This window comes from Acromyrmex echinatior, chromosome 10, assembly GCF_024713525.1.
Source record: "Acromyrmex echinatior isolate Ae372 chromosome 10, ASM2471352v2, whole genome shotgun sequence".
NCBI classification, from domain to species: Eukaryota; Metazoa; Arthropoda; class Insecta; order Hymenoptera; family Formicidae; genus Acromyrmex; species Acromyrmex echinatior.
In genome coordinates this window covers 12520557-12545515 of record NC_141861.1, presented here as the reverse complement: position 1 = coordinate 12545515, position 24959 = coordinate 12520557, and the positions used below count along the sequence as shown (strand labels likewise).

The window sequence follows — 24959 nt, the reverse complement described above, 5'->3', positions numbered from 1 at the left end:
TACAGACCATAACAGCTTAAATCCTTCTAATTTATTTGTACCAGTAATACAAATACTAGAAGTACTAGCACTGCCCTTGCAAATAGCTCTCTTCCTATAAGGAATACAAAGACAGTTAAATCTAACATTCGTAACTTGACATTGTCAGAAACCTTTGAGAAGGCTAAATCATTTTCAGGTGAAATACTTAAATGTGTTATTTAAATGTATTATTTTTGACAACTATATGCTATATTGAAATAGCATATTTTAATTTATTTCTCTTTTTGCAGAAAGTGGACTGGAAATTCACTAAATGAAGCTCTGATCTGAGCTTTACAGTTGTAAGACTACCTCTTGACTTTGTCAAAAAGCCTGGATTCAAGTATTTTTCAAAGAAAGCAGTCTTTTTATAAAATACCAAGCAGGAGGATTTTTACAAAAACTTGACTACTTGATGCCAAATGCGATGTTCTTAGTGCCCGAAATGCGGGATATGTTTACCAAAGTTCAAAAGTTTAATCTGACTGCTGATCGATATGGATCGATACGCATACCACCAACAGCTATCTTAGCGTCACGGTGCATTTCCTATCAGGATGTGAAATGATACAGCAATTGACGTCACATCTCTGGACGCACCTCACGACATCCAGTACATCTCGAGAATATTACAGAAAATGTGTGAATAGAACATAAACAAAGCCAAAGTATGACACTCTTGCTCTAGATTTTGATTTTATTGCATTAATGTTGTTTCGTTCTCTCATAAATCGATGTTCATTCGTTCTCTTATAAATCGATAAGGCGCAACCAAATTTCAAATTTAATAAAATATCTTTTACTTTTACATAGGTTAAACATATAGGTTAAACTTAAATTATATCACCGACAATGCAGCTAATATTGTCGCGGCAGCAAAAAATGTATTTGGCCAAATATGTAGATTATTTTGCACATATGTTGAATCGTGATTGAAAAAGTTATTGAGGCAATCCCTGACCTCAGTGACTTTATCAGTAAAGTAAAATCAATAGTAATCTTCTTTAAGCACAACGTTAACGTCTCTGATCATTAAAGCGATCCAATTGCAAAACGATCGTACAGAGAGTACTTTGCTTAAGTTGACACAATACCCACTCGCTGGAATTCAACATTTGCTATGATTAATCGATTCATTGAGTTGAGTGATATCGTGGAAACATTACTTTTGAAGTACCGAAACGTGAACATGCTCAGTGAGAACGAACTATCGGAGCTGAAAGAATTGAATCATGTCCTTAAATCATTTGACATGCAACAAGAGACTTAAGCTCAGAAAAACTATCTCTATTAGTAAAATAATTCCAATGGTCAATCTTATGAAACAGATCAATATTGTTATTAAGTACGAATTGGCACGTTTGCTATTATTATGTGAGAATCGTTCAATATTTAAAATTAAATGAATATTCATTATCATATCTGTTTGGAATCTCATTCAACGGGATAAGATGTAACAATTTTCTCATCTACGTTTTGGCCAAGCTGAAAACATGTAGAAACATTTGCGTTGGCAATCATATGAAAACCCTCGCTTCAAGAAAATGTACTTTCGTGAATTCCTCGCTCATGTCAGAGCAGTATCAAAACTCACAGCTAAAATTAGAGATGCAAAGGGCAGAAGCAAAATTGGTAGCAGAGCCGTCAACCCTAGTTATTGTCAGTGATCCTGAAAACCTGAAGTTTACATGACATTATGGTGGCTAGCGTCGGCTCGCAAGAGTTGAATAATTTAAGTGACAACTCTGAAGAATTAAGATTATATTTAAACAGCCCTCTTGCTACTCGCGATACGAACTCGCTCAAAATCTGGGAGACTCTGAAAGAGGTATATCCTTATTTATATCAGATAGCTCGAGATTATCTGTCCAGAGTTGCCATTTCTATTCCAGCAGAAAGACTATTTTCAAAGGCCAATTCAACGGCCACTGAATGATGGAACAGGTTCACTGGTAAGCATCTTTCAAAGTTGCTTTTCATGCCTTTACTGGAGGAATCTTTTTTTTAGTAATAATAAATTAGGATAATAAATTATTTTTAAATTATGTACACTTTTTTTTGTATTTTATTCCTAACTTTCCAAAGTTTGTCAGTTCTTATAGCTTCCGCATACGGGATGCAATGCTTGCTGCACGGAAATTGATACAGTAATCAATCATTCTTTGGCTTTCTGGGAACCATTACGGAAAAGCTGTAAACTTATTTGTTATCACCTCAATTTCCACCGAGCGGCAAGCGTTGCTGCGTCCTATGTGCGGGAGCCATTAAGCCTCAAAAATTTTTTTGAAAAGAGATCGATCTAGACAAATATCTTTTTCATCCAATTTATTGATCTTTGAGATCAAATGCTTGCGATTAATTTACTGAGATTTTTTCATAATTTTTGTCCATCTCTAGCTCACGACGAAGACGCTCATGTCGGTCAGCGTAAACGTTAGCGACATGTTTCAAACAAGTACTGAGATAAACAACACAATGTCGGTCTTTAAATTGCTTATCAACCATTCATAGAAACTGTAGACAAAGTTGCCCGTAATTGTTCTGATTGTAACGTTGATGAGGCGTGCGATTGTACTCGATTACATTGTTTACCAGATACCGTTCATGTTCCTTCAGCGATTGAAAATTGCCAAAATTAAAGTATATGACGATTCCCTCTTTTCGCACACGCTACCCAATGCATACCGGGTTCCGGCATTGTCCAAATTTACAATACCACACTTGTTTTGACGTACTCTTTCGATCGGTAATGTAGTACACATAAAGATGCTTCTAAAATACGGAATATCCATGCGATTTGCAAGTTGTTGCACATCGGCAGTTACTCCTCTTGGCATTTTTAACGTTCCATCGACATTTTTTTTTCTACCCACGATACTGTTCGCCCTTGCCTATTGTTCGCCCTTGTGGGAGCGAGATAAATGTCGCGGCCTTCCATGACGCGATTATGACATTGCAGTTCTTCCAGACGCTGCGCCGCTTTGTTATCATTTATTGCCTTGGCGACTCCCGTCGCGCCGTCGACTAATGACCCGAGAATGCTGAGCAGCGATAGAACAGGCAGGACGCCGTCGCATTTCGCTGTCGGAAGTATCCGCATGCTCTTCTTCTTCTTCTTCTTGGTCTGTTTCAAATCCATATCAATCTTCGTTTTGGCCTTCATAACTGCCCAAACTGCTGTGGCTTTCTCTCTGAGAGTCGAATCACTCAATGCGTCGGCAATGCGTTTTCGCGCCTTCTTGGCGTGTATATTGTCAGCCACGTATCGTTCAGCGAGATCATTGCTGTGCAAATACGCTATGTTGTGCTCGCGACACGCAGCACCCAATGAATTAATTCCTTGATCACCTCTAGTCAATTGCTTTTCTAATCGCGTTCCCGGATCGCAAAACTGACATCCAGAAATAGTCCAAAAGGAAGTGCGTTTATCGCACGATTTAACAAGCTTCTCGATGACATTCGCTGCAATTCTTTACTAGATGTACAAGTATGAAATGCGGATTTTTTTCCCAAAAAACACGTTGAATTCGGAAGAATGATAAAAAGTGGTTTATTTGAAATATGCTCCATTGCTAGTTACACATTTTTCCCATCTTTCGGGTTTTGTGGATACCACGCCAGTAAAAAATCTTCCCCTTTTGCCGCGAACCATTCATCGAGTCATTTTTTCACATCTTCGTACGAACCAAAGCGCTGCTCAGCAAGTACGTGACCCATCGATGCAAACAAGTGGTAATCGGAAGGAGCCAAGTCTGGTGAGTAAGCCGCATAGACTAACACTTCCCAGTTGAGTGCTTCCAATGTGTCGCGAACCGATTTTGCCGTATATGATGAAGTCATGGAGAAAAATGATCTTGTGTTGCTTTTTTCGATATTCTGGTCATTTTTCGAGTAGCGAACGATTCAAATCGATCAATTGTTGTTTGTAGCGTTTGATATTAACCGTTTCAGCAGGCTTTAACAGCTCATAATAGACCACACCCTTCTGGTCCCACCAAACACAGAGCATCGTCTTCCTGCCAAAACGATTCGGTCTTGCGGTCGATGTGCGCCTAGGTCTACCCATGATTTTTTGCGCTTGGGATTCTCAAAATATATCCACTTTTCATCCTCAGTACGATGCAAGAATGACTTTCTTTTGTATCATTCGAGCAAAATTTCACATGTGTTCTTGCGCCTCTCCATCTGCCTCTCGTTCAATTCATGTGGTATCTGCCGACCTTCTGAATCTTTCCCATCTCTCGTAGGCGATTGGAAACAACTTGACTAACGCTTAATTGCTCTGCGAGTTGTTTTTGTGTTTGTGAATCGTCTTCGTCCAACAATGCTTGCAATTCTACATCTTCATACCTTTTTGACGGTTTTCCGTGTTTCTTGTCTGCAACATCGAAATCATCACTTTTGAAACGCCGAAACCATCGTTCACACGTATCTTGCGATGAAGCATGTTTACCATAAGCTTCTCGAAGTAATCGGTATGATTCAGCAGTTTTCTTCAAACAAAAACAAAAAATTAATGCTGTCCGCGAATGTTCTTTATTTGGCATATTCAACAAATTTCGACATATTGAACACAACAAAACAATACTATGCAAACACTTTTTCAATTTATTACTTATGCGCGTTTGATACTTGTTGATGGCACAACAAAATAGCATATACGTCAAATTTTTATACTACACATTGCATTGGTGGTGTTCTGATGGAAATCGGTAATAGTTGACTCTATTTGACTGATAATCTCTTCCTTTGGAATCTTTCTAGGTGCCACTGCGAAGGGCCTTTGGTATGCGCAGATAGTGTCTTGAGACAAATCTTTGTTGGATAAGTCCTTTAAGTAGAGAGGATTGTGGATTTTTGTAAGGGTACAAGATTTATATATTTCTATTTCTGTCTTTCAGAGGATTGTGTGTGGGTCTTCATGGCTTGTTCGTATGTAATATGATCTATGGTTTTCCAGATATCATTCCGAGACCTAGCAACATTCTTAGTAAAATTAAATCAACGTTAAAACCTACAAATCCTCTGTCGCCAAGACTAACGGACTATCAAAAGTACACAAACCAAACATCCCCCTCAGACCGATTGTCAGCTCCATACACTCCCCGACATACAACTTATCTCGCTTCCTAGCACAAACACTACAACCCCTCACTGGAAAATCTGAATCACACATAGCTAACTTAACAGACTTCATATAAAAGATCCAAAAAATCCGACTACGTCTCACAGATTTGCTTGTAAGTTTCGACATAGAATCCCTTATCACAAGTCCCAATAAAAGACACATTAAACATAATAAAGGCCTCACATGAAATCCCCTCCGACCTCATCCCACTAATAGAGCAGTGCGCTTTGCAACTACTTACTCCTCCTATAACAACCAATTTTATAAACAAACTTTAGGCAATGAACTCTCCAATTTCTTTTGTAATCGCCAACATCTTCATGAAGCATTTTGAGAAAGAGACCCTCAGAAAAACACTCAAAAAATTAGAAAACCAGTTTGGTTCCGTTATGTAGACGACACATTCGTGATATGAAGATATGGCAAAGCCATACTCTGTAAATTCCTTATTTTCTTCAACAATCAACATTCAATAAATTCTCTTCTTTCTCCTCACCACTCCAACAAGTAGCGTAATATGAAAAGGAACGGTCCGGAGGAATAGTTCAGTATCAGGCTGCTCTTCGCCCTGATGAAGTGGACTGCAAGATTCACGAAACGTTAGCATTTCAAGAATCTGGACACTGAGGAAACCTGCGAAACGCATAATCTTTATATTTCCTGTTCTTGTTTCTAGTAATCTCCGAACTCACAAGGCGGGATAAGTCCTTGATCAGCGCAAAGTGTCCCACATTGTCATCCTTTATGTACAAGAGGTTTACGTGTTTGCTCCTCTTTCGATCGGCGAGTTGTACCGACACAATCCCCTTCTCGGATAGACATTGATGGAAATGTCATTCAAGTTCCGAATTTCTTAATTTGATTCAACGTCATTGGAAATTCGATGCCCGCGAGATTTAAAACCGACGTATAATACGGATATGAAGATTCCCATTCCACATTTTTTTGAGCCGAGTGTAGAGCAGCAACCATGTGAAACACGCGATTTTATCCGCGGTTTGCACGTTGATTACCGCTCTCTTTAGCATAATTTCTCGCGGGAGTTTTATATGACATCCCGCGCACAGAGAATTGTGCTTGTTCGCATTCACCGTTAAATTCAATATATACGACAATGTACATCCGCTATCGCGTTCCTGAAATTCTTCCAATGAAGGTAGGCTCGGCGACACGTACCACTCGTGCAAATCGGTGCATTGATATAGTTCATAGTTCCAGGTGGCGATACTTTTGTTTGCGCGTTTATCATCTGCCATTAAAAACAGTGTTTATTTTAATAGATTTATATCATTGTACTACACTATGCACATGCTCGAGTACAATTTCGCTTGTGTCTTCAAGGAATCGGCGAGGCTCGATATGTTTAGAGCTTATCATCGCGCCCATCAGAATACGGCTTTCGAACGCCATTTCGATTACGCGCCAACGAAGTCCGTACTTAGCGTCCACATGCACGAATCTTCCACAAATTCCTACAAACTCTCGAGCCGCGCGATATATGCAATCAGTGATTGTCTATTACCGATCGTTTGATACGGTTCTGCTTCTCCAATGATTCTATAATTCATCGCATCGCTGTTCCCACATCGCTGTACTCGTTAATAGTACTAAGCAGGGTAGCTTGCTCAATCAAATCGTGCTCCATGTTGTCACTTGCGCTGTCGAATTGACTAATGACGGTGCATCTAAATCTTGTCATTTTTATATAATTAAATACGCTATTTTTATTAATGATATAGACATTTCATGCTCTTGAAAAAAATTACATTAACAAAGCAGCTATACTTTGATGAAATTGCAAATGTTGTATTTTTGTAGTTGTTGTATCAAATTACATTAATGATGTCATCGCCAAAACATGTTAATGTCCTTGAAAAAATTTCTTATATTATGCTGACAATTGTATATTAGCAAATATTGTACTATTTGGTAACGTCGCATCTTAATTATATCATATTATATATATATATTAGGTGTTGGAATTAATTCGTAGCGTTTTTAATGAAAGAATGTTATTTATTTCACATGAGCATTAAAAAATACATTAATGAGAGTACTTCCCATCACTTGTAAAACGCTACGAATTAATTCCAACACCTAATATACAGTACCATCGAATGTGAAGATGCTGGCGGCGCGCGTAATATGATAGCGCTGCGATTAGAAAGGAATGAATAATGTCATACACCCAGATATATAGTTTAAATATACAATTATTTTTTTATATATAACGTAGTTTTACAATTTACAGTTCTTACAATATTTGTAAGCAGGAACTTTAATTTAATTTAATTAATTTTAAATCGAATTTTAATCACCTGCTTTCGATTAGTAATAAAATGTACATTTATTTTTCACACTGTTTACAATATTATCTAAAGGATAAATTATTAACTCACACTCTATATTTGATTTTTTATTATAAATTTTGCGCAAAAAATCTACAGCAGCGCATTTATCGGTGATATAATTTTCACCTAAAAATGTTGCAAAATATTTAAATTGTTCATTGACGATATGCGTATACTGACACTCAGAGTATACATTCTCGAGCAATGTTCGAGTTTGAACATGAAGAGCATGGTTGACAGCTTCATATATAGATATGTATCGCGTAGTATTAATTTAATCACATTCACATCACGATTTTTACGACTTCTATTACAAGACCTTGGACCGATAATGATGAAGGTGCGATTGCACGAATCGCCCAATATCTGCGCGTCTTTCGATGAAAGCCATATTGCCCGAGGTAAAATTATGTTGTCACCTTGGTTATCGCCAATTACAATTTCCATAAAAAACACACATTCCACGACGATTCCGACATCCAGGTATTTGTAAGCTGTAGGAGTCAGTGTAAATCTTTTTCCCATATAATATACGAAGTGTATGACGGGATTTATTACAAGAAGATGCTCTGAGGAAAGTAATATATATCCCAAATAACATTGGCTAGAGAAATACCGGTAGAACTCTAAAATAATGTCTAACTTGATCGCAAAATGCGAACATATTAACCAAAAGGCAATTAATTAGATAAGAGTATACGTCAAAATCTAAAAGTAAACTTTCTTGCATTTTATATAAAATGTTATTATAAGATTATATTAGATTATTTTAGAAGAAAATAGATTTCTGTTTTCTTAAGATAAAAAAAGAGCCACTATAATAGTCTTCTTCTAACACTTAACTTTTATGGTTGGAGATTTTTCGATTATACTTATAATAATACCATTTGAAAAATATATCTCTCTTTTTGCTTGATATAGTAACTCTATACAGTTTTCAATATATGTTGAAATAAATGAAATATAGATGATCATGTTATAGCTTTCATAATTTTGAAAAATGTACAACTACCGTAGTCTTTAATTGTAACTGTACTTTCGTGCTATTATTGAAGACTTCGATTGTACTTTAGAACAATACTGTAGGAATGTAGCGTGTTTTCTCTAAAATAATATATATAATTTTTCCAACTATAGAATTGACAATCATTTAGCAATTTCATAATTTCGTAAATTGAACGATTATAATAACCTTTCATTATCGCTTTACTTTCTTGTTAGTGACTTCTTTCTTGTTGGTGACTTCTCGATTATATTTTAGAATAATACTGATAGACGTATATAGCATGCTTTTTGTTCTCTAGTATAGATATTCCTATGCTCCTTTATTACGCATGTCGGGTGACTAGCTCGTTCATAGTCGAAACTGGAAAATAAGCAAAATGGAGAGAAAACGAAGTCTCCTGCATAGTTCGCATAAAAGTTTTGATAAGTTATCCGTCAGATTAAAAAGATTACATCATCGAACAATATTTAACGCAACTATAAATGCACTTAATGCTTCGGTAGCCGATGGGTAATGTACCACAAGCTGAACCCAATAATCTTGAAAACAACAAAAAAGATGAACACATTCCGTGCTGTAGTAAAAGTGCTCTCAATATTATTTATAGTAATAGTGATAATAATAATAATACATCATTAAGTGCTACTGATAGCAGTAGATATTCGAATACAAGTGATGATGAAAATGACAGTAATATTACTTCGAACAATATTATTAATAAAATCGATTTTAAAGTAACATTAGCACAAGCTTATTGAAAAAGCACACACGCAGATAAATTGTATTTTAAAGGTATTACGAGAACATGAGTGCTTCAAAAACTTTCCTAAAGATGCTAGGACATTATTAAATACGTAGGTTGCTGGAAAAGTTTCTGCAAACAATATGAAAAAAAACATGTAAAATTCGGTAAATGGCTTTATTGTTTTTTAAAGTATTCGCCTTTAAGATCGATACATTTTTGCATATGCTTGGACCAATTTTCGAAGCATTTTTTCCATTCTGAGGCTGTAATCTCAGAAATTAATGTACGAAATGTTTCAACAGCTGCTTCAGGCGATTCAAATCGTTCACCACCCATCTTCTTTTTAATGTTTAGGAACAAAAAGAAGTTATTAGGTGATAAATCAGGTGAATACGGACAATGAGTCATCAATTCGACATTTTTACTGGATAAAAAATCAACGATTTGACGTGCTGTGTGACACAGCTGGCGTTGTCATGATGAGGGATGATGCGACGATTTCGATTTGTTCTACGCAATTCATTTATGACTTCTGGCAAACAAATTGTTGTGTATCAATTAGTATTTACAGTCTTTCGATCTTCTAAAGCCACGGTTGCCACATATATAACTGAAGAAACAAGCAATCATTTGCTTGGCAGAACGAACAACTTTTGTTGGTTTCGATTCATTTTAGAATACCCAAACAGTGGATTGTTGTTTACTTTCGGGCTCATACGAATAGATCCATGTTTCGTCCCCAGTAACGATGTTATAGACCAAATTTGACCAACCTCGGTTGAATTTCTTGAGCATTTCTTTGCTCCATTTAACACGAGCCTGTTTTGGAGCTTCGGTCAAATTGTGGAATCCAACGACTGCAAAGTTTCCGTACGCTCAAGTGATCATGCAAAATCGTATGCTTTCATGTCAATGCCTGAATCTCACGGTATGTCATATGCCGGTCTCGCTCAATCATTTTACGCACAGCATCAACATTAGTGGCAACAACAGACATGGATGGATGACCTTCACGGAATTCGTTACAAAGAAGAGTACGTCCACGCTGGAATTCGGCAAATCAATTATAAACAGTCTTATTGGATGGTGCTTCATCCCCAAAAGTCAAATAAAGTCGATCGATGCATTGTTTCGAAGTTAGATTACATTTGTAATCGTAAAAAATCATTGCCCGAAAATTTTCACGTGAAATTTCCATTTTCTCACAAAATAACTTCTTTTAAAATACTATGCAAACAAAAGTTGGGTTGAGTACAAAATGTCAACTGAATTATAGGTTAAAAACGTCTAATTTTACGGATATGCTAATAGCAGAACGTTGGCGCTACTGGAAGTATTAGATTGTAGAAACTTTTCCAGCAACCTACGTACACCGAAAGGCTGTAATAAGAAAATTAGAGACGTTTTGCCAGATTAATTTTTATATACTATGTAGGCATTTACGAAAACATCTTGAAGAAATTATCACTCTGTGATGGAGTGCCCTTGGAAATTTTGATGAACATTAGTTCTGATGGAGCGAATATCTATGAAAATGTTAATTTTGATATTTGGCCGATTCAATTTCGAATTATTAATATTAAAGATAAAAGTCCAATGGTTGCGGGAATCTATTATCAAGACCTACAAAACCTCTCGATATGACGGATTTCTTCAAAGATTTTAATTTAGAACTATTGCAATTATTCGAAAAAGGTATTTTGTTCAATGACAAAATTGTAAGAATAAAATTAAATTATTTTATTGCTGATATACCCGCTAGGTAAGCATGCTTAAATATTAAGGAACATGCCGGATTTAATAGTTGCAACAAATGTAAAATCCCAGGCGAAAGGCATAAAACAGACAGAACTATTATTTTAATGAAGAATATTATCAGAAAGAAAAGATGAACGTCATCATGATTATTCTATTTTGATTTTTAGATTATTTTGCATTCATTACCATTGGATTTAGTACACCAAACACTACTAGAGTATATGCATTTGGTGTGTTTAGGAGTAGTAAAACATATAATCATAAAGGCGTGGTTGGAAGGATTTTAGCGACTAGCAAAATTAAAAGACTATTATATTGTACCTCGAAATGGACTGCAGTCTACATTTTTTTCTCGTTGTGTTATTGGATTATTATTGGACTTTTAATAGATTTACTAAGGTACATTATCATATTATTAATTTTTATGTAATTAATATTAATTTTTTTTGTTCACGGTTACTTTTCCAGAATTTTCTTATGACTTTGTTAATTCTTAATATAAAAATGACTCGCAGCGTATTACACAGAAAGAAAAATTTTATATTAAGGAATTGTAAGAATATTGTAAGACCATGTACAGATTTTTAACTTAGAACTTAGATGTTTATATTACTGTAAGATTACATGAAAATGACTCAATTGGAGTTGAAACATTTGTTTATTTTAATTGTTTTGTATTAATTTTGCTTATTTAAATTAAAATTATTTTATACGTTATTGGCTCTTTGCCTTTCTTTTATACTACCTTTTATTTATTTATATTTAATTCATATCACGATAGACTTAGATTTACGGTTGACTTTGGCGATGAAAACGGTATTAATTTTCTAGACGTCAAATTAATGATTCAAGAAGGAAGCATCATCTTCGATATATATAAAAAATCTACCAATTCGGGGAGATATTTAAATTATTTTTCGATCATTAGCACATAAAAGAGGAGTAATCATTGGGCAGTTTGATAGAATTTTACTATTGTCCCATCCTAAATTTCATGAAAAAAATATTTCGGGATTAATTCACACTCTTCTAAATAATGGCTATCATCTTAAATTCGTATTTTCAACAATTAACAATAGAATAAAAACTTTGGAAAATAGAACTAATCCAGATCAAAATCATGAAGAAAACAATAATGAATATGATTCCAATAAGAAAAAATTTTTCACGATACCATACTTGAGCAAGGTTTCTGAAAAATTCAAAAAACTTGCATATATTCATGGTTTTGATATAGCTTATAAACCGATGAATAAATTGAATACAATTATAAAAACAGAAAAAGATCCCTTAAGGATGACCATTGTGGAGTGGTTTATAAAATTAATTGTTTAAATTGCGAATCGTCGTATGTTGGCCAAACTAAGAGGAAATTAAAAACTCGTATAAAAGAACACAAGACTGATATAAAGAAATCTACTTCTGAGATATCAGTCGTTTTACGTCACCGTGTGAATGAGATGCATGAATTTGATTGGGATAACATAAAAAAAAATTTTAGATACAGAACAATCATTAATGAAACGAAGAATTTCAGAAATGATACATATAAAAGACCAAATAAGTGGGATCAATAATCAAAGTGATACTGAAGGTTTGCCTGATGTTTATCTTCCTCTTCTAAAGAAAAATCTCTCTCGCACTTAATAAATAATTCTAGAACTTTCCAAACTGTTTGACTCATGAATATAAATAGCGGTAAAATATATGATAGGACCAATAACAACACATAATGTCACGACAAATTTCTATCTGTGCAATGGTTATACTTGAGATTCATCGATATATTTTTGCTGTAAAACAGATAACGATTCTATTGTTTTATACTCCGTTTAAATGATATTAATGATAGAATAAATTATTTTAAATTAGAATCTGGAAATTCTCGTTCTACACTTTTCATGATATGACTTCTGACGTTCTAACATTATTATACGAAGCAGCGTCGCATAGATGTAAACATGTTTTTTTACAATTATAACACACGACGGTTGAATTTTATTCCAACTTGATGTAACTCTGCGTCTTAAGAATATTATTAATTTACTGAAGATGGCCAGATTATGACCGAAATGTAATGCAAGAATAATTAAATATCACAAACTATAACTTGTGCTGTGGTTCCTTATGCTCTTTTTTTCATAATTTTTTATTTATTTGTTTATTGTATATATATATATATATATATATATATATATATATATATACAATAAACAAATAAATAAATTTCTTTGTTACAGTTATGAAGTATTTTTACAACCATTCAACTTTTATTTAAAACATTTTTCTCTATCTCTCATGGTTTCGACGATATTCAGAAAGAAAAAATTCGATTTTTTTCAAGGAAGGATTTCGCCCCCTTAATGTGCGACTCAGCACGTATAAAAAAAATACGTGTCTCCTATTTTTGTCCATAAAACATACTAAAAACTCATTTAAATTGGAAAGATTCACTTGGTTGTGTTCTCTTGTGAGTTTATAAAACTGATGAGATTAAAAGCTTAAAAAGAAAGATTTATATCGATCTGCAAATAACGTGTATACAAATGCTGAGTGAAGACTCAGAATAGTAAACATAGCGATAATTCTGTTTAGCAGTAGGTGCTCGATCTTGCAAGTGATGGCATTGCAATATGCCAAATAAGGACAAATGTATGTGTTTAAGTGAGACAGAATGATAATGTGAGAAATGAACTATAAAAAAAGATTATTGACTTTTATTATTTGAAATTTTAAAAATCTGTACTATCGACGTCGATCAAGTTCGATGGTCAATTTAGCATCCTCTTAAAGTAAATAAGTAAAGTTGTTTTTCTCTCATAATCATTTGCAAAGTCCGCTAAAGTAATTTATTGTGTAGTGGGCACGATTATGATAACTATGGTTCCTCAAAATAAAAAAGATTTTTGGAAGCATTTTTAGCAATACGAAAAAAATAGTAAAAAATTCTCTAACTAACAGATACCAAAATAACTAACAATTATAAACTAAAAAAATCGTCGCTTCACATGGGAAGTCATGCGCCTCGTGTAGTTTAATTTGAGAAAGATGAATTTTAAATTTGTAAACAGATTTTCTACTATTAAATTAGAATAAAATTATATACAGTAAAGTCTGTATATTTTCTCTTATACGCCAGTTGCTAAAACGGAAAGAAAAAATATCTCTATTTGTATATAGAATAGAGATAATATCAGGAGACACAATAGTGTCTCGGTGCTAAGTCAAGTACAACGATTAAACTACGTTTCTTTACGCGAGACCACGATTTTCTTAGATACCAATGAATTATTGGGAATGACATATTTGTAAAAATGACACGTGTCTATCTTTAATATTTTTAATACAACACATGATAATATACTTTTATTGGTCATATATGTAATGTTTATAATTTGCATATCTACTTTATATTGTTGATGACATTGTATTGGCGGTGCATAAAGACAAAGTGGAGAATGTTCTGGAATTGTTTAATTCATATCATGAAAGGCTAAGATTCACAGTTGACTTTGGCAATGAAAACGGCATTAATTTTTTAGACATTAAACTAATGAGACAGGAAGGAAGAATCATCTTCGATATTTATAAAAAACCTACTAATTCAGGGAAATATTTAAATTATTTTTCGAATCATCCGTTAGTACATAAAAGAGGTGTAATCATTGGGCAATTAGATAGAATATTGCTTTTATCCCATCCAAAATTTCAGGAAAAAAACATTTCTGATTTAATTCACACTCTGTTAATGAATGATTATCCTCTTAAATTCATCTTTTCAATAATAAAAAATAGAATTAAAACTTAACTTAAAAATAGAACGAATTTAGATAAAAATAGTGAGTACAACAATAATGAAAGCGACTCTAATTTTAATTTAAAGAAAGTTTTTTATAATATCATATTTAAGTAAAGTATCGGAAAAATTTTAAAAACTATCATATATTCAGGGCTTTAATATCGCTTACAAACCTATAAGTAAAATGAATAGATTTATTAAAACTGGAAAAGATCCTTCGCTTAAAGAGGACCATTGTGGAGTGATTTATAAAATAAATTGTTTAAATTGTGAGTCTTCTTATGTTGGCCAAACAAAAAGGAAATTAAAAACTCGAATAAAAGAACATAAGGCTGACATAAGAAGATCCACCTCGAAGATGTCAGTGGTTTCACGTCACCAGTTGAATGAGATGCACGAATTGGATTGAGATAATATCAGAATTTTAGACACAGAACAATCATTATTGAAAAGAAGAATTTCTGAAATGATACACATAAAAAGCCAAATAAGTAGTATCAATAAGCAAAGTGATACCGAAGGTTATGGGTATAAGGTTTGCCCGATGTTTATCTGCCTTTTCTAAAGAAAGATCTCTCTCACACTTAATAAATAATTCTAGAACAATTTAAACTTTTGACACACATATATATATATATATATAAACAGTGGTAACATATATGATATGATAAATAATAACACACAATGTCACGACAAATTTCCATCTGTGTAAGGAATGTACTTGAGATTCATCATTTTGTTGTTTAAAACAAGTAACGATTCTATTCTCATACATTTCGACTAGAAGATATTAATGATAGGTTAATTTTTTAAATTAGAATTTGGAAATTCTTGTTCTACATAATTCGCAATATGACAATTGGCGCTGCAACATTGTTGTATGATACACCTTCACATGATGAAAGAACACGTTTATACACAGTTATATTACATGACGGTTGAATTTAATGTCAGATATATATAATTCTGCGTTTTAAGAATATTGTGAATTTACTGAAGATGGCCAGATTGTGGCCGAAACGTCTAATGTTTTATTAATGTAATGATTAAATATAACAAATAATATCTTGTGCGGTGATTTTTATGCTCTTCTTTTCATAAGTTTTTAGTTTATATTATATCTAATTCGACCATAGATGAAAGTACATTATTGTTAAAAAAAAATAAAACTTTTACTTTCCGAATGAGGAAGTTGCTTCTAGAACTGCCGCGACAAGAAAAGGAAGTATTCTATTGATCGATAAGTTCCATTCGCAGGGAACTTAGTAACAGGCTGGATGACACTTCTATCAATAATAAAACCTCGATACCCTCTATAATCTATGTTATGTTTGCTGTCAAAGAAATAAATACTACTATCGTTCTATGTACAAGCTATGCGTCATAATTCGCAGAATTGTGCCACGATAATATAATGAAACTCAATTGTAGGGATGTAGTATTTGCATTATGCATAACTTGCCCGGGATCTTAAACTATATCTCGCATCAAGCGGGTGAAATAAAAGTCTAACATAAATTTCCTAAACAAAGTCAGAAACGAAGAATCTTTTTTTTGTGATTAAAACTATGAACGCCAGCTGGAGTCACCATTATGACGTCATTAAGAAAATATCATCATTGTCTGGCCAGTGGCCCTATCAGAGACCAATAATGAGATTGTTTTGTGTGATCTTGGTAACTTTGAGCACGATTTCTATGATTATTCCACAGGTAATCATTAATTTTAAATAAAAAGTGACAACTGGAATAATAAACTTTACTATTTGAATTTTTAGATAGCTAAATTTATTAGGTGTGACGGAAACTTGCAATGTATCTTTGAAACTATGACGTCCTATATGTTAACAACCGTAACATTGGTCAAATTGTATACATGTTACTTTAACCGATGTAAAGTATGTAAAATTATTTGTTTTCCGTGATATATGTACAAGAGTATGAGTGCAATATTATGTACATTAATGTTATTATTTAAGTTTAATATTAATTGTTGATACTTCTAGATGAAAATTCTCATTGATCAGTTATTCATTGATTGGAATGAATTAGAAACACCAGAAGAATACGAAATTATGAAAAAATATGCTAAGAATGGCAGAAGGTATTCCTTGGGATACTTGTGTAAGAATGAACTATGCAATTTTTGTCTTCACTTCTGACTATTTTTATTTTCTGTTTTTAAAATTATAGTTTAATTAATTAACGTTGAGTGAATGCTTTTTCTGTGTTGCAGTGTATTGCTATTTTGCTGTATATGTGTTTATGTCTGTGTCTCTCATACCACAAATATTGGATATCGTTTTACCTCTCAACGAATCTCGTCCTATACTGCCGACATATCCAGGATATTATTTCGTTGATGAGAGGAAATACTTTTTCTATATCTTTTCACATGCTATCATAGCTTGGGAAATTGCTATGACTGGAATAGTCACTCACGACTGCATGCTTCTAACTTACATCGAACATGTCTGCAGTATTTTCGCTCTAGTCGGGTAAAAATAAATTGAACTATTGAATTAGCAAAACTATTGCAAATGTCACGCATATATTGTTGCAAATATATATTTGCAGATTTCGTTTCGAACGATTAACATACAAACATAATGATGTCGTGAAAATTTTACATTTTTATACAAGTGACATGTATCACAAACGAATTGCGTTTTTCGTGTATACGCATCGGAAGGCATTAAAGTAAGTAGCGTGTGTACAATTTAATGACCAACCGTCCCAAATTTCAACTTTTTCTTCCGTTTTAAACGCGTTTAAAATTTTGTCCCAAATTATGAAAATGATTATAAATTGCTCCTTTTTTAAGTGTAAAAATAATAAATGTAGAATAAACAAAAATAATAAATAAAAATTATAAGTAAAAATAATAAGTAAAAATAATAATAAGTGAAAATAATCCATGTGCAATACAATTTTTTACTAATCTGTAAAGAACTTTATGATTTTTTAATTTGAAACCGAAATATTTTATTCATAAAATACATTCAGTAAAAAAGTATTGGATTGGAGGAAAAGATCTGCGGTATTTTATTAGCTCAAAATTAATGTACAATATCTTCGTTAAAAATGATCAAATTTAAAAAAAGGATTTTAAAGCTTGAAATTTCTACTTTCAAATGGTTACTATATTTTTTGAATTTATGAGTTTTATAATTCATATATATACATACACACACACACATATACAGGGTTGGCCATATTCGACGGAAAGACCTTGAACCTTATTAAATGATTTTTAAAATGAACAGCAAAAAATGTGTTTTTTTTCCCATGATTGAAAAAAAAACATCTTTCCGTCGAATATGGCCAACCCTGTATATATATATAGAAACCTACGAGCTGGAAGAAATGAAAATTTTTCTTCTCACTTTGTTAGTATGTCACGTGCCAAAAAAAATTTGCGAAAATTTTCGATTATCTATATATCGTTTAGAGTTTTTTCTACAAAATCATTTTTAAAAAATATTTCTATAATTTTTTATTCTGGAATTATTCACGAGTTAATAAAGGAGCATTCTAACTTTCATTGCTCATAACTTCATTAAAAATCATCGTACTGCAATTAAAAAAACAAATTTTTTAAATTGAAATGTTGTCTATCGAATAGTATTATATTAATTTTTAAATGCAAAATATATTGAAATTTGAGTTAAAATTCTTGTAATCATTGTGCATTAGAAAAAAAGGACAGTAATATTTCTAATTCAAATGTACATACATTACGTAACAAAATTAAAGAATCGCCTAGTTTCCATTCTGTTCGTATAGCTTCGTAAAAAATCAGTCTGATCGAAATATGTAGAATAATTACCGATTTTGAAAGTAGATATTTTAAGCTTTAAAATGTATTTTTAAAAATCTCGTTATGATCATTTTTGATAAAGTTACACTCTTTTAAATATTTACCTATTTTTGAGAATGGACTAGGTGACCCTTTAATTTTTTTACGTAGTGTATATTCTATTTTTTTTTAAATTGACAATTACATCACTTGATAGAACAACGGTTCAGTTTTAAGAATCTGTTTTATTAATTAGAGTACAATGATTTTTTACGGAGTTATGAGCAAAATCAGAATGCACTTTTATTTAAACTTGGTAACAAAAAATCGTAAAATATTTTTTTAAAACGAACTTTTCGAAAAACTTTAAGCTTTCACATCATATAGTCGAAAATTTTGCAACAAATATATTCTTTATATAATTTTGAGCTAACAACATTCCGCAGAACTTTTTCTCCAACCTAATATAATTTTAAAAAATAAAATGTAATCTCTTGTAACTTGACGTAATTTTTATTGTGATCTCATATGATGTTATACATTATATATGTTACTAGTTATTTACAAATATAATAATATGATATTGTTTATGTGTTTTGTTAATTATTATTTAAAAAATGATAATTAACTTGAAATTTATTGAAAAATTACAATAATTAATATTGAATTTTTTCAATGTTTGCTATGCCTTCTTAAGGATGTCTTCCGATTGCAGTTATACTCAATCTAAGCACATTAGTGTTCACCATTATGAACATTTTTATGAAAATTTATTTCACTTTTATATAGGATATTCCATAAGTGTTAATGTTTTTATACAAATTTTTTTATATAATATAAAATGCCTCCTGTCTTCGCTATTGCCGGTCGAAAAAATAGTGACTTTGCTACTTAAGTACTACTCAATGATTTTTTAAAATAAATACCGAAAGCCATATTCAAATAAATTTCATATTCTTTGTGAGATCAAGTTTTATGTCTCATTGTTTCAAAAAATTGTTAAGAAGAATTTTTTTACAGTGAATAAAAAGACCACTTTCGAATAAACTTTAGATAGGGATCCTATGTATATATATATATATATATATATATATATATATATATATATATATGTGATGTGTTCCAAAAGTAATGCGAAAGATTTTTTTTATGTCCAGCTATGGATTTGCTAGGGTTGGGTGATGATGGGATGAATGGAGGAAGATTACAAGTAAAGGATCGCTTCGTGCCAGTTGAATGCGGATCACTAGAGAACTCTGCATTTTTAATCATGACAACGATACAAAACACTATTAAATTTCTTCAAACACCTGCTACTCCCAGTAATCCGCACTCAACTGACACGAGGCAGACCCTTTACCTGGAATCTCCCTCCACTCTCTCCACCATCACTCTAACAAGTCCACAACTGAACATAAAAAAAATCTTTTGCATTACTTTTGAAACATATCACATATATGTATATACATTATATAATATGTATATATAAATAATATATATAATATATATATATATATATATATATATATATATAAAAGATGTTTCATTTTAAATGATATGATTAATTATCTCGCGAATCGATTTTATGGAAAAATTTTTTCAATGAAAGTTCCATGGTTTGAAGGGAGACACATGATGGAAATGTGGACTTGATCTTGAATGACTTTATCGAAATCAGGTCAAGGTCATTAATGTTTTTTCTCTTTTAGAACGAATATCTTCGAAACTATAGTGCTTGTGTGTTTGTGACGCTGGTGTCGTCTTAGATGGAAGACTCGCTCGCCAAGGCAGCGTGTAATAACGATGACTTTGTTGACTCTTTGTTGTAATAATTCAGAGTTTATTGTTGAGTTGAATTAAGATTAGTTTGAAACAGGCGGTAAGCGATGCTCGTAATTCGATAATTAATGCGTTCGGTTAGACGCGTGCACAGGTAATTCGCACTTGATACGACGTCGAGTAGTTTCTCACAGCTGTTCGAAAAAAAGTATATTGCGAGCAGCAACGAGACCGGCAAATCTCGCCGGAGATTCAAGTAATCCTCGCGCACTAACTGCCCTCGCGGTATGTGTACCAAGAACGTTAGATAACAAAATACAGCGGTAATACGCGATCGAACTTCGGTATGGTTCGCTCTTCACGTTCGGGATAAGAAGTGTTACGAATAAACAGCGATAAATGATCCTTATTGATCGGGAATGAGAAGCGAAATGAACTTTCACACGCAGAAAGTGTGCGCGATCGTCAACTCTTCGAGTGTCGCGCAGGGGAGTCGCGCGCCATTTGAGATAGATAGCGTGATTAGAGCAGGAGAGAGATCCGCATGTTTTGAACGGTGATGACTCGGTATCTATGAGCTGTTTGCTTACCATCGCCAAGAAGATATTCGAATTAACAATCATTCCAGAACATACCACCCGCCTCGAATGCAAGCATTCGAAATAATTCGCATCAAAGCACGCAAGATACAATAATGGTATAACAATGAAAATGATCTGATACAGAATACAAAGATCGGAACGCAATACAATCATAGTTTATGGTTCGCGATACCGGTAACATCAAGTACGTTCAACGGAAACTCCGCCCGCCGTGACGGAATCTTTACTCTTTGGTATTGATCGTGACGAATAGAAAACAAAGTTTTACAATTGGTTGCCTGTACTCGGAACGATCTGTTTTTACAGTTATGACGCGAGTTAAATCATCAACCGGGATGACACGCCGTTATGCAACTAAGTTCCTATCGGTGGATCTAAAGAGTTACACACAAGGATGATTTGACTGATTTGGCCAATCGCTGGACAACGCGCAATTTTGTTGAAGGGTATGCAAGTAATCACCGGACCAAGACTTCCAAAACTTTCGATTATTTGTTGAACCATTTTTCAACGCGAAAGTCTATTTTCATTTAAGTCAAGTACGATTGGTTCGGCGGAAGCGATAAAAGAGGTTCCAACTAAAAAATGAGATCGGGGATCGGAGCGTGATAATCGGTGAGATTATTGGAAACGGAAGCGATCGGACGTGAATTAAGGTACATTTCGATCCAACAAAGCAGCGTGGACATCTCTTCAAAAGTTAGCGTAGAGACCGATGTATCGTTTTAAATGATGCTTGAGTGTGGAGACCGATGTATCGTTTTAAATGATGCTTGACACTTTTAACGCCGGTCTGCCACAGGTCACCGAAGTGCGGCGATGCAGGGCGTAGGAAGTGCTACGCAATTCTATCTGTAGCGAGTCGATTTCAGAAGTTAGGATCACGAATTGCTTTTGCATGTGTATTGGATCAATTCGCGATCGGCGCCGTAAAACGTGGTTCCGTTATCGAAATACATGGATGTCGGTAGTTCTCGGCGAGAAACAAATCATTGATACGCTGCGATAAAGATAGGAGAGGTATAATCGCTGACGAGCTCTAAGTGTAGAGCTTTGGTCGTGAGGCATACAAATAAACCAATATAGGCTTTTTGCGATTTATGCCCTCGACCGGGAGTCGTTCAGACAGCGATCGGACCTGTATAATCAACGCTGGTATGGACAAAGGCACGAGCAGTTTGGTTGACTCTCGCAGCCAGGAAATCGCCATGGATTCGACGGGCACGTTCACGCGTGCATGGTATACACTTATAAAGAACGGATCGAACAGTGGCGAGGGCCCGGAGAATCTAGAATTCGTGTCGCAATGACGTGAGAGTTAATTGAGAGCATGCAACGTTCGAAGATGGTTGTGCTGGATAATGAGAACCAACAGCGGGTGCGCGCGTAAGACGATAGGATTCCTCGTTGCCCGTAGGAGGCAAACTCGCCGGAATCTTCCGCGAATAAGTCCATTCTCGTTCATAAGGATTGAGAACAAAGAGCGGCCTGTTCTTCGATACCGGGTGTTTATGTTTTAGAGACGCGGTCTCATTAGGAAACATGTCGGACTGGATTGTTTTGAACCAGTAGCGTTTGGCGTTCTGAATTTCTTCGGGGAGCAGAGTTCGCGGTATTCGCTTGCGGATTTTTAGAGCGTCGGAATCGATTTAGAAAACGGTACAGATAAGTAGTAGTTCGTAACAGTTTTGACCATGAAGAATAACGCGACGCGAGATCCTACGTTGGGGTCTCGCATGCAAGGCACATACTGGAGACTCTGAGCGTTGTTCGAGAGGATCCACATCGAAAGGTACCGAAGGGTACGAGTTCGGCCAGGACTGGGGAGGATGATGCAATCATGGAGAGCCTGATCACCATAAAGCATGTGTCTCGAAAAGAGCGGGAGCGAGACTGCGAGACGCGCATTGGTGTGCGACGGAACATGACGCCAAGAAACTCCAGAAAGGAGTGATTGCACAGCCGAAACGCGATTGGCGACGAACGTTTTCCATCGGGAAGGTTACTGACTCAGGCGAGTGTAATAGTGGAGTCTGTCTAGCAGTGACATTCGAGATTCGGAAATTGGAGCGCTGAGAGCGCGAAATGCATCAAGTGAGCGAGAAACAACGCAGCGGATAATTCCAATCGCGAGACGCTGATTGTTTTAAGGGGCGCCACTTTTGATTTGGCGGCGAGAAGAGAGACGATGATGGAGCTGTCTATATTAACGATACGAAGCGGCAGCGAAAGTCGATGCGTTGAAAAACCCATGAAGGACGCAATGTAGAATGTGAGATCCGTAAGTAGTCCAGCGCGAAATGCTAATAGTATTGAGACACGAAAGTCGTTGATGGTAATCGGACCAGAAGATTGAACCAGAATCGGATCAAGAAGTTGCATAGGAATTTCGTCATCCCATCGGTATTGGAGGGACCACAGTCGTTGCATAAAAATTTTGTCGGTAATACTGAGTAACTCATCTTAAAGGATCGAAAAACTTAGCGATAGTCGACAGAATGGCTCGTTTGGTTCGTTAGGATGATGACAGTACGGTAAAGCGGAATTGAAAAATATATAGCTTAGGATTTCAGAGTATTCCTAAGACCTTAAAATGCTCATCGTCTTGAAGAACCTTATGAATGGCTAAACCATGATCCGCGGGATCAAGCTCGGACAACAGAGCGGTGGCGTTACTCGCCCATTTTCAAAGGCGAAAGCCTTCTTTAGTAACTCGATCAATTGATCGCATTTGACGAGCAAGAATCTGGTCGTCTGCGCCAAAAGCGCAATTGTCAACATAGATCTGATGAAACGGGAACCGCGAGCGCAAATTCGGCACCTTCATCGTTTACGAGTTGTTCTAAGACCCGAAGGGCTAGGTAGGGAGCGGCGGCTATGCCGTAACGGTAAGAAGGCGGTAATCTGTAATTGGTCCACCAGGGGTAGGTTGCCACATAATGCACTGGTAGTTGGTGTCTCGGGAATGTCGGTGTATCGGTCAACTAAGATTTGCGATACATTTTGCCGATATCAGCGGTAAACACGTAACGGTATTGGCGTCACTGCATTAAGACAGTAGCTAAATCTCTTTGAAGTTTAGGGCCAATGTGCATATGGCCATTCAATGACATCCCGTGTGATGTGCGGCATGAAGCGTTGTAGACCACTCGTAAGCAGGTAGTTGCACTGCTGTCACGTAAAACAGCGTGATGCGGAATATAATAAGTTTGCTCTGGTTTGACAATTTCTGTCGGTGAGCTTTTAGCTCGAGTGTTACGTACTCTGCGAGAAATTCGCGGTACTCGGAAGCGTTAATTGGATCTCGAATTAAGCATTGTTTTAAGCGATGAAAGCTCGAAACAGCAATAGAGCGCGATTTGTCTATCGAGATATGATTCGTTTTTAAGCGGAAGTCAGACGATATAGCGTCCTTTCGATGTACAGAAATGTGTGGCTCGGAAGCGCTCTTCGTTCCGAAGGCTTTCTGAGACACTTCATCAATTTCCCAAAAGCGACGAAGATCGCGATTGAGAGTTTCAAGAACAACTCCGTGATGCGCAAATGTGGAAATTGACTCAGTAGTCGGAAACGAGACTATTGATCCAGAAAGAATCCAGCCGAGAGTCGTATTTTGCACGTAGGCTCATAGGTTCGGAATCTTTTCTAACACCGTCGAGAACAAGCATGCCGAATATAGACATGTGCGAGGATTTGTACAATCTTTCACAACATGCTTCACTACTGAAACAGTTCACACAGCGTTTCTGGTTTTTAATGAATTTAAAACGTTGGGATGGAGTTTGAGGAACAACATTGATATAATGGTTTGCTTTGCATAATGTGCTCAAGAACGGAACGATAAACGCGGTATATAATGTGAGAGTTTTTCTTTGGGAGGTCGTCTGTGACTTCTCCATTGCGTTCGCGGGTGCAATCGCGTCGAACACGCGAATGCAAGATGCGAGAAATTGATCGAGTTCGCGATAACGC

At 34.9% G+C, this 24959-nt stretch overlaps 1 protein-coding gene and 1 long non-coding RNA gene across 6 annotated transcripts in view; one reads left to right on the top strand and one right to left on the bottom strand.

Annotated features, from left to right (window-relative positions):
- Positions 1–3155: 3155 nt before the first annotated feature.
- LOC147908376 (uncharacterized) lies at positions 3156–16094 on the bottom strand. 2 transcript variants are annotated; one of them, XR_015546540.1, is made up of 3 exons: positions 15985–16094; positions 8693–8866; positions 3156–8604 (listed from the first exon to the last, which is right to left on the bottom strand). It is a non-coding gene; the product is annotated as an uncharacterized LOC147908376 (long non-coding RNA). The 2 variants fall into 2 exon arrangements; XR_015546539.1 differs by lacking the exon at positions 15985–16094 and having other exon boundaries at positions 8693–13162.
- Positions 16095–16237: 143 nt separating this feature from the next.
- The window catches only part of LOC105143257 (odorant receptor 9a), an 83823-nt gene continuing 75101 nt past the window's right edge, over positions 16238–24959 (top strand). For 3 of the 4 annotated variants that reach the window (XR_015546534.1, XM_087410804.1, XM_087410805.1), the window contains exons 1-5: positions 16238–16520; positions 16586–16705; positions 16814–16931; positions 17044–17305; positions 17385–17507. Coding sequence is in view for 3 of the 4 variants with exons in the window: in XM_087410804.1 (XP_087266930.1) it covers positions 16377–16520; positions 16586–16705; positions 16814–16931; positions 17044–17305; positions 17385–17507 (767 nt within the window). In the remaining variant the exon portion in view is untranslated. The remainder of the gene's footprint in view (positions 16521–16585; positions 16706–16813; positions 16932–17043; positions 17306–17384; positions 17508–24959) is intronic. The other variant, XM_087410806.1, reaches the window with a different exon arrangement.